Raw genomic sequence first — 9,216 nt, 5'->3', positions numbered from 1 at the left:
CATTACTCATGTACAAAGAAGCTCAGCATAAGACTGCTGAGCTTTCTTAGCATCTCACAGGAACAGGCTGCTAATGGCCATTGCCTTCATTACTATAGTGCATTTGAGACCTCTCTAGTACGTTTTTTTTTCATCCTATATTTACTACCATTAATTGTTATTCATTAAGAGGGAGCAGTGTGCTTAGTGGCATGTTCCCTGCATTGAATAGCTTATTGTATAAAAGACAGACAGAGGCACCAGGACCCATAGGGAAGGTATTAGCTTAGAATAGTCTTCTTTTTCCTTCCTCCTGGTTTCTTAAACATGTTATAATGGAACAAGCCTTTGGCCAGTGGGCTAATGTTTGCCAATACTTCAGGAAGGATTTAACTAAGCCCAAATATTAAAAAGTTGGCCATTGCATGCATATGGAAGCAGGCATGGAGATGGGAGTGGGAACAGGACGCAAACAGTATAGTGAGGCTGATTTCACTTGTGAAACAGTGACAGAAGGAGGGAGAAACATGCTCAAGAAGAGAAACAAGGTGAGGATGGGGGAGAGGTTCAAACTTGATGCAGTGGGCTAAGGGGAGCCCAGTGAAGGCTCTGCAGAGAAAACGAGGGACCTGCAGGTCAGATCACATTAGTACCATCTACTAATTGTTAGTAGCTGCTATGATTTGCATAGACTAGAGGGGAGGCCAGGGAACAGGTTTCTGTCCACCACATAATTTCTATTTTTAATGTTTTAAAATGATTCAGGACTTTTAAGAACAGGTCATAAAAGTAATTATTGGAAATGCCAAAACAAACTGTTGTAGCTTGCATTAAAATAAACAGTAACCCAAAACTGAATTAACTCCCCCCACACATCTTATTGCAATTTTCTTGCCTATGGGAACAACTAGAAATCATCTAGAAGTAGCATACATTGTTCTTTCATAAATGCTCACTTTTGTTTCAATTAATTTTGAATAAGTTTCTCTCACAAACCTGATGATGTTTGTATTCCTTTTGTTAATTCATCTCCAAATATAACTAAGAACAAACTTTAATAAAGCAAACATTTCTTCAGGCCTCCCATTAACATGGCTTATACACACAGACAAACCCACCCTTTACTGCTCTGCCTGTAAAATGCCCAATGACTAATTTATCTCAGATAGTATACAGATTATTTAAATTTAGAAACATACACATAGGAGCCTCTCAACTGATTATTCCATGAGCTATATAAAAAACATTTTAGAAGAAAATGTGACTGTCCAGTAAGAAAAATGCTGCGAGTGCATGAAAAACACCTCAGCAATATCAAATCAGAAAAATCACAGTTTTATTTTTAGAATTATGTTGGGGAAGTATGCCCCTCTTTTTGTTACCAACTGGTAGCTATTTTTCAAATGTTCACTATTAAAAATCCAAAGTTCTGACATGATACCCATGTAAGTTTATATCAGGGTCTCACAACTCAGTTAAATGTTGTATTTTTATAGTAAGGGATGTCCACTAAATATAATACTGAGACTTATTATATACATCTGAAAAAGTCAGGACTTTCTGTTTCTCTAAGGAAATATGGCAGACAATTTCCTGATTTTATTTTCTAACATATTTTCCTAAGCCAAAAAGATAAAGATGTTCACAGAACAAGCATATACATATGACTGCATAACTCAAATCTAGAGGTGCACCAATATATCGGTCCATATTGGATCAGCACTGATAAAAGGAAAATTAACATTAATCGGCAATTGGTTTTTTTTGACTGGTGTAGCCAATAATGCCATTGATAAATGCTGCATACACGCGCGCAGCTGCAACATGCATGCGGCTAGGAATGTAGCCGGGCAGCTTGGAGAGCAGCATCTGGATGGTATATCTGTGGCAGAGAAGGGGAGGAAAGTAGGGAAGAGTGTGTGTGGAGGGGTAGGTCGAGGTCCCCCCCACAGTGAGGGAGGGAGTGGGGCTGGGGCAGGTGCTGCCCAGCTAAGGTGGTGAAAGAGAACCCAGGAGTGGGGCAGAGCCATGGGTGGCTTGTCTGGGGGGCGTGGGAGGGTGGGCAGCTCCCCGCCACTGTGCACACTCCTGCAGGAGGCGCGGGGGAGGTGTGCTGCCCTGGATTTGTGTGGGAGAGGGCAGGCTGCCTTCTGCAGGCTCAGTGTCAGGGGCTGCCTCTTCCTAGTAGGCTGGTGTGGGGTGGGCAGTGGCACTGGGAGAGGAGGCTATTGGGAATTTTGGGGTGGCTGTAGCCAACCCCACAGCCACTCCTCCCAGTGCTGCTGCTCACCCTGCCCATGTCTGCTCCAAAAGCAGTCCCAGCCTGGCCCCCCACTGGAAGAGGCTGACACAACCCCTGGCTCCAAGTCTGCAGCAGGCAGCCTGCCATCACCTGTGCATAGATCTCAGGGCACACATTCCCTGCACTTCCCCTGGGGATGTGTGCAGTGGCAGGGAACCGTCCTCTGCCCCTCTCCACCTCTCGCATGAGCCGCCTGTGGGTCTGCCGTGCTCCTGAGATTGCATTCACCACCCTGGATGGGCAGCTTCTGCCTCTGCCCCACTCCCTCCCTCACCATGGGGACCTTAATCTGCTTCCCCCTGCCTCTTCTCTCCCCCATGCCCCTTCCATCTCCCACAGACTTACCGGACAGACGCTGTTCTCCAAGCTGCCAGGCTGCATATTGGCTATCAGATTGGTATCAGCCGATCTGGCTGGTTAATAACTGGCCACGATATTGGCCAAAAAATCTTTATTGGCGCACCCATATTCAAATCCAAATATTCTGGGATTTCTTCCAAGAGATCCTATGTTACCTTCATTTTCAGTGTTAGCCGGGACAGAATCCACACCAAACGGATGCCATGGCTGAAGGTCGTCTAGGCTGAATTCTCCGTCCACTGGAAGAAGTTCAACAGTTGTCTTAGTTTCAGTCAATGAAGGCATAAGGGCATCATTTCCATAGCTGATCCTGGGCTCACTGATCATATTGGCCAAGACATCATCAGAATAGTTTTGTTCTTTCTGAAGCAGTTCATCTGAAAACAAATTTTAAAGAAATCTGTAGTCAGTATATTAGGACCCAATTCTGATTCTCCTGATGTAAGTACTTATATATCAGCAACATTTTCTTTCTGGTAAGTTTTCAGGAAAAAATGAAAACCTGAAACTTGGCACAATTAAAATTTTCTATACTCTGACCAGAAATATTTGATGCATTTTTCCAGTCAGACAACATCCATCATCAGCTTGATACCCATTCTTTCTCGAGTAGTTCCATTCCTCTTCAGGAGCCTCATGACTCCCCTCTTCTGTGTCCCACATTTGGGAACATACAATTCAGTTCCCTCCATGTTAACGTTAGAATGTAAATATGCATGGTGGGAAGCCATAGGAAGAAAGGGTCCTGGTTTCTTTTCCTTTATCACTGACAGTTAAAGCACATAACTATTGCTGCGATGCTCCTGATCTTGATCTCTATTAGCTTAGGAATTCTCAGCCCCAATATTTGACTGCGTTTTAGAGAGACCATGAGCCAATTAAGGGAAACATTCCTTAGGCCACACCATTTCAATGCAGTTCTACTGTAACTATTTTGTATTCATAACATGAACCTAGAACATCTACTGAAATCAAGTTCTAGAAAGTATAGCAAATATAAACTTCTAGTAAAAAAAAGAAAAAGAAAGAAGAAAATACATTAAATCCTTGGAGAATGATTGTATATTTTATTAGCCAGACCCACAGATGTAACATTGTATCCATCATGTTAGAATCTGAACCATTTAAGGAAAGAACCAAGTAAGCTATAACTCCATAATTTGAGGAAATTTGTTAGATAAAAATAGATGTCTATGCACATCTCATCACTGACACACCTATACTCTCATTCCCCTATTGTTGTCTGCTCCTTGGCTTCCCCCAATTCCATCCTCACAAGCTAACCTGGGTTGGAAATTCTTTGAGTAGGACCACAAGCTACCTGTACACCTTGAAGCACTTTAATAAACAAACAGCTGCCAAGAAAGAAACTGGTCAAGAGGTGCTCAGAAAAACAGATGGTAATTAATAGTGATGTTTTGAAAACTGGACACATTTTTAGACATAAGCCACCATAAAGGTCACATTTTAGGAGTAAGGAATGACAACTGGTGATGCAATAATTCTCATTAAGGATTGCCTTGGTCTTTCCCCCTTCTTTGTAAATACAATGCACTGGATATCTAATGTACCACTGAATTTGAATTTTGCAACTTTATCGAAATTAAGAGTCAGTTTTTTTTCATTCTGTTGCCAGATGCTTAACACTATTCTGATGGTGCAAGTGGACTCACAACTGTCCATAATTTACCAGTTGAGGACTTCTCCAGGTGCAAAACTGGTAGAGGGGGCTCTTGAGTCATCCATATGTATGCTCTTGTAGAGAACATCCAGGGAGAGAAGAGACTTTGCTCCACTCTCCCATCCTCCACTGGTACAACATCCTTAGGGGATCCTCTCAGCAACTTAAGTTATAGCAGACTCTAAAATACTTTGGTTCATACTCTGTGGGATGGCACAAAATATGGGTCTGAAATAATGCCACATTTTGTGTTCCCACAGACCTTGGATACATGAGAGAATCATGGCCAAAACCTTGTAAACTGTGGGACTGTGTTTAACCAGGGAAATGTGTTTTTATACACAATATGCACAGTAGGCAGCATGCACAATTCAATTTTAATATGTTTAGAAAATCCATTGAAATGACCTGGTTGGATAGTAAATAAAGCCTGTATAACTTTTAAATTGCCGTTCATTGCATGGCTTTATTGCAAGCAAAATAACTTTATTTCATAGGATGCATAATAGATCTGCAGCATGGAGGGCCAGTTGAAGTTGTGCTCCTTAATGCCACATCTTTATGTTAAACTTTTATTAACTTAGGTATGCATATACTACACTGGAGCATGCTAGGGAGTGTGCCATGAGAACAGGCCCCACCAAACAAAAATCATGGAAACAGCATGACAATAAAACAATCCACAGGAAAGAACTGGAGTCTCTAGTATTGTAGTTATACCCATTAGTTAACATGGATGAATTAAAACAATTCAAGTGGTGCTGATTCCAAGTGGTTTTAATCTGAAAGAACCAAGATATGGCATAGTTCTCCAGCCTTGGACACAGTTGTGCAGCTGAACTATCAGAATACAAGTACACTTTCTGGTTGACTTGAGACCAAGGTTGCATTAATACAACAGTCTTTCATCACTTTTGGTCAGAAAGTAATTCAGAACCTCTCACTGCAAACGTACAAACCACTGTCTTCTACAAAAACTGCTTCAAGACTTCCATTTATTTCTATTATTTGCTGCCAAATCTCAGAGTCTGCTTTCAATGCTAATTTTGCTCAAATTATCAGTGGTTTTTGATACCATCAATCACACTAATGTAAGCCATAAAACACATTGTTATTCTTCAATAGAGTTTCCTCCATTTAATCATAGCTGCCAACCCTTAATTTCCCCCACCCTGCAAAGATAATTCTCCAAATAAGCTGATGATAAGAGGGACGCAGCTGGAGGTTGGTGTGTGCATTCAAGTGCATATCATTTTTTGTTGTTGTTTGGTGAATGTCTTCATTATCAGAGCTTGAAAGTAGATAATTTTCAGGCTGTTCCTCAAGATTTCATTTCATGCTAGACCACAATGACTGAAAAAAAAATGTCCTGAAATAGATGTTCTTTTCCTGTATAGCACATTATGTCACTGCATCAGTACATAGAAACTATCATCAATAAGAATCATGATGGTTTGACTCCCCCTCCCCTTTTTCTTTTTTTGTTTTGCATTGTGTGAACAACATTCAGAACTGAGACTTTGGAAAAGGACACATACAAGAACAGCCCAAGAGTGGCTGGGAGTTCAAGGTCAGGACTAATAAGCATCCTAAACCTGGATTCTTTTCCTAGTCCCGTAACATTTTCACCCCTATCCTACCTCTTTTCCATGACTGCCCTGTTTTCTTGGGATGAATGGAAGGCTGACTTCAGCCCTGATAATTTTAGTAAGGTCTTTTGCCTCCTAAGTTTCTCAGAGCAATCTCTCCTAGTACAGCCCTATCTGTCCTTTTGCCCTGTGCTCAAGAGAAAGGAAGTGGTTGGAAAAGCATAACCAGTGGCTGTCTGTCTCCAGATGGACATATGCCACAGCAAGGAAAGCAGGAGGAAAAGACAAAGAGATTGAGACCCCTGCCATAGCAGCATCTAACGGACATGAGATTCTAGGGTGAATAAGCCGCTCTAACGCTTAGGTCTTGTTTTCTTAGAAAGTAGTTACTAGCATTTCTATATTTGTATAGTTCTCCCAAAAACTCCTCCTGGTAGAGACCCACTTTATAGGAGCAAAGAGTTCCTTTTCCAGTGTAGTGCACCTGCACTTGAATTTTGCAAGCATAGGCATATGGTTAAAAGTTATGATTTCCTCATGCTCCTAACAAAATAGCTGTGCTAGAACAACTTTCCAGTTTAGACCAGGTACCAGTTGCTGGGACAGAAAGGCTATTTCACAATGTCAGTAATCAGTTAATCTTTTACTTACTACTAATTATTAATTAATAATAATTAAAATTCAATAGGGTATCAGGTTTAGTACTTTACTATATTTTCTGTGTACTGAGCTACTATAACTAAGTAGAAGCTATTTCACCCACATGATTATGGATGCTTGTCCTTACTTAGGTTGTATCTTTAGAATCAATAATAATTTCAACACAATCAAAAGAAGCTGCCCTTACGTTAAGCAAGGAAACTTTCTGCCTAACTAACAGTTTTTGTAAGGAGTTAAGACTAACAAATCAATCACAAAAAAGTCCCTCCTTGCTGTTCCCAATCCATTCAAGCAGTACCATGAAATGTAAACCTCCACTTGCATTCAACAGACTGGCAAATATTTCTCTGAATACGTGTTCATGAGAAAATTATGTTATTTGAATGAAATCATGCTTAAAAAAAACTTATTAAAAAACTGGTCCAATATGGACATTCTTTCTTCATTTTGAGTGTTTTTCTATTAGTTTAGCTAAAGCCAATTGAGTCTGAAGGTATGATCACATGAACAGGGCAAAAGGGAAGGGGCATTTTAGTGCAGGTCAGCTGCTCTGCGGTAATTTCCTCTGTGAACATTATTACCCAAAGGTCAGCAGAAGCTATACCTCTGGGTATGAAAAGCTATGCACTTGGGATGACTTCACAGTGGAAAGGGCTGCTGCTGCTGTTTGGGACTGCATGCTATGCTGTAGCTATTACCTGTGCGTAAGCCTGCAGCAATGCCAATGTAGGAAAATCGGTAGCTGGGGCTCACTTGCATCACAACAGGCTCACACATACACATAATAATTATACCATAACTTTAACTGCATGCTCTCAAGCAGCAGTTACACCTTCCCTTTGGAAACCACTCAAAGCATATGTTTCCCTATAACCTCTGTATATTAGTCTTTGGTGAAACAGGAGTAAATTACTGAAGTTTTGCATCCACTTACCATAGGGCAAAACCATAACCATGAAGCAACTGATGCTCAAGTTACACTGACAACGTATTCTCTAAATGGACATAAGAGCATCCATACAGCAGGGATGCAGTGAATTGTCAACAGTTTCTAAATATATTTAATCCAAATCTTACAAAAAGTCAGCCTAGTAGGTCAAACAAAAGCAAACTAATTAGTAAGAGTAAACTTGACAAGGTTTCCTTAATAGCACTGGGTCAGGGACTGAAAGAAGCTGTACCAATAGAAGTACTTCTTTATTGGTATAATTGCATTTATATTAAGACATCTGCTGAAATGTTTAAAAAACCCTAACCAACAAGTTATGTTAAGTAATTTCTTCATCCTAGATTTGGTTTCAATTAAAAATCTGTTGGACTTACTTCAGTCAGCTCAATGAACAAGAGTGACAGATTAACAAACCTGGTGCACACAGGCTATTTTACATGAGATATATACAGTTGTTTTTACATAAGTAAATAGTGTGTTAGTGCGGAGAAAAAATGTGAAAGGGACAGGTTTATGGCCCAAAATGTTTTCTGCTTACTTGCTGATAAGAACCCTAAAGAGTGAAGGGGTAGTAAAAAGTGCCTTATTTGAAACCAGGCATTCTCTATTAACAGCAGCTCTTGTATTGTCTATTATTAATAGCTTCTTTATTATCTCCATTTCATATTGAAGTCAATATTTATTTCTCACATGCCTGATCAGGTGAACCCAGGCAAAACTGTATCAATGAAAATTACAGCATGATTCATTCAATATTTCCAAGACCCAGTTAAGCTAATCTGCTCACTCTGATTACATACCTAAAGAATCTCTCATAGAGACTAGCTATATTGAATTGAATTTATGTGGTTACTGTAGCAACAGAAAAGAGTATGAGAGATCAATGCAAATGAAATTCTGCATTCTGCAATGTTTCCCAAACTATGGGGCACATACCCTTGAGGGGGCATGTGCAGCCCCCCACCTTTCAGTTCCCTTGTGGCTGATTCTCCCTCTTCTCCCAATTTCATCTACCATTGCTGCACTCCCTATCACCAATTTCCCTTGCTGGTGATTGCTGCTGGTGACAGGAATCTTCAGTGGCAGCTGAAGGGGGACATGAGAGACAGCAGTGAAGAATGCAGAGATAGCTGAAGTATAGGGGGCACGACAGTGACTTTCCTATAGTAGGGCACAAAACCACCAGATTTTGGAAACACTCGCATTCTGGCACTGACACAGCGAAAACCTGAGCATGTTCTTAACTAAGTCCATCCTGAATGAAAAAATACTTGAACAAATGCTTAACTTCAAGCACATAATTAAGTGACACTGAAAACAAGTTTGAAATGAAAAGTAAAATATGAGCTTAAGTGTTTTGCAGAATTTCATCCTTTAAGATTTATCACATGCTTAATATGGCAGAGGACTGTGACCTTATAGCATTATCAAACTCTGCATAACACAGAAAGAATCAATCAGGGTTGAGCAAGTCAAAATAAAACCTGATGGGAAAATCCAACCAGAAGTTTACGAATGTAACTTGTCTTCTGCAGGGTGTTAGAAACTGCTTTGCTGCCCAAGTGCTTTGCAGATGATGAAAGTGTGATATTTTAGCATTACTGCATAACATTGGAAGTGGGCCTATTTTAGTGTTCAGATCCATATTGAAACAGAAACTTTATCAGCTTATTAGACTTGAAATTTTCTTTGTCTC

General features: G+C 40.3%; 1 protein-coding gene and 1 long non-coding RNA gene across 6 annotated transcripts in view; both read right to left on the bottom strand.

Moving 5' to 3' along the window:
• Positions 1-1,889, bottom strand: part of LOC109302500 — a 7,563-nt gene extending 5,674 nt beyond the window's left edge. Inside the window, exon 1 of the long non-coding RNA XR_002098812.1 lies at positions 7-1,889. This is a non-coding gene — a long non-coding RNA (uncharacterized LOC109302500). The remainder of the gene's footprint in view (positions 1-6) is intronic.
• Positions 1-9,216, bottom strand: part of APP (amyloid beta precursor protein) — a 494,720-nt gene that overhangs the window by 41,967 nt on the left and 443,537 nt on the right. For all 5 annotated transcript variants that reach the window (XM_019524043.1, XM_019524047.1, XM_019524048.1 and 2 more), the window contains one exon: positions 2,797-3,018. In XM_019524043.1, coding sequence (XP_019379588.1) covers positions 2,797-3,018 — 222 coding nt within the window. The remainder of the gene's footprint in view (positions 1-2,796; positions 3,019-9,216) is intronic.

This window comes from Gavialis gangeticus, unplaced genomic scaffold (genome assembly GCF_001723915.1).
Source record: "Gavialis gangeticus isolate Ggan-Ray unplaced genomic scaffold, GavGan_comp1, whole genome shotgun sequence".
Classification (NCBI taxonomy): domain Eukaryota; kingdom Metazoa; phylum Chordata; order Crocodylia; family Gavialidae; genus Gavialis; species Gavialis gangeticus.
The sequence above is the reverse complement of the archived record's forward strand: the minus strand, read 5'-3'. Positions and strand labels throughout refer to the sequence as shown.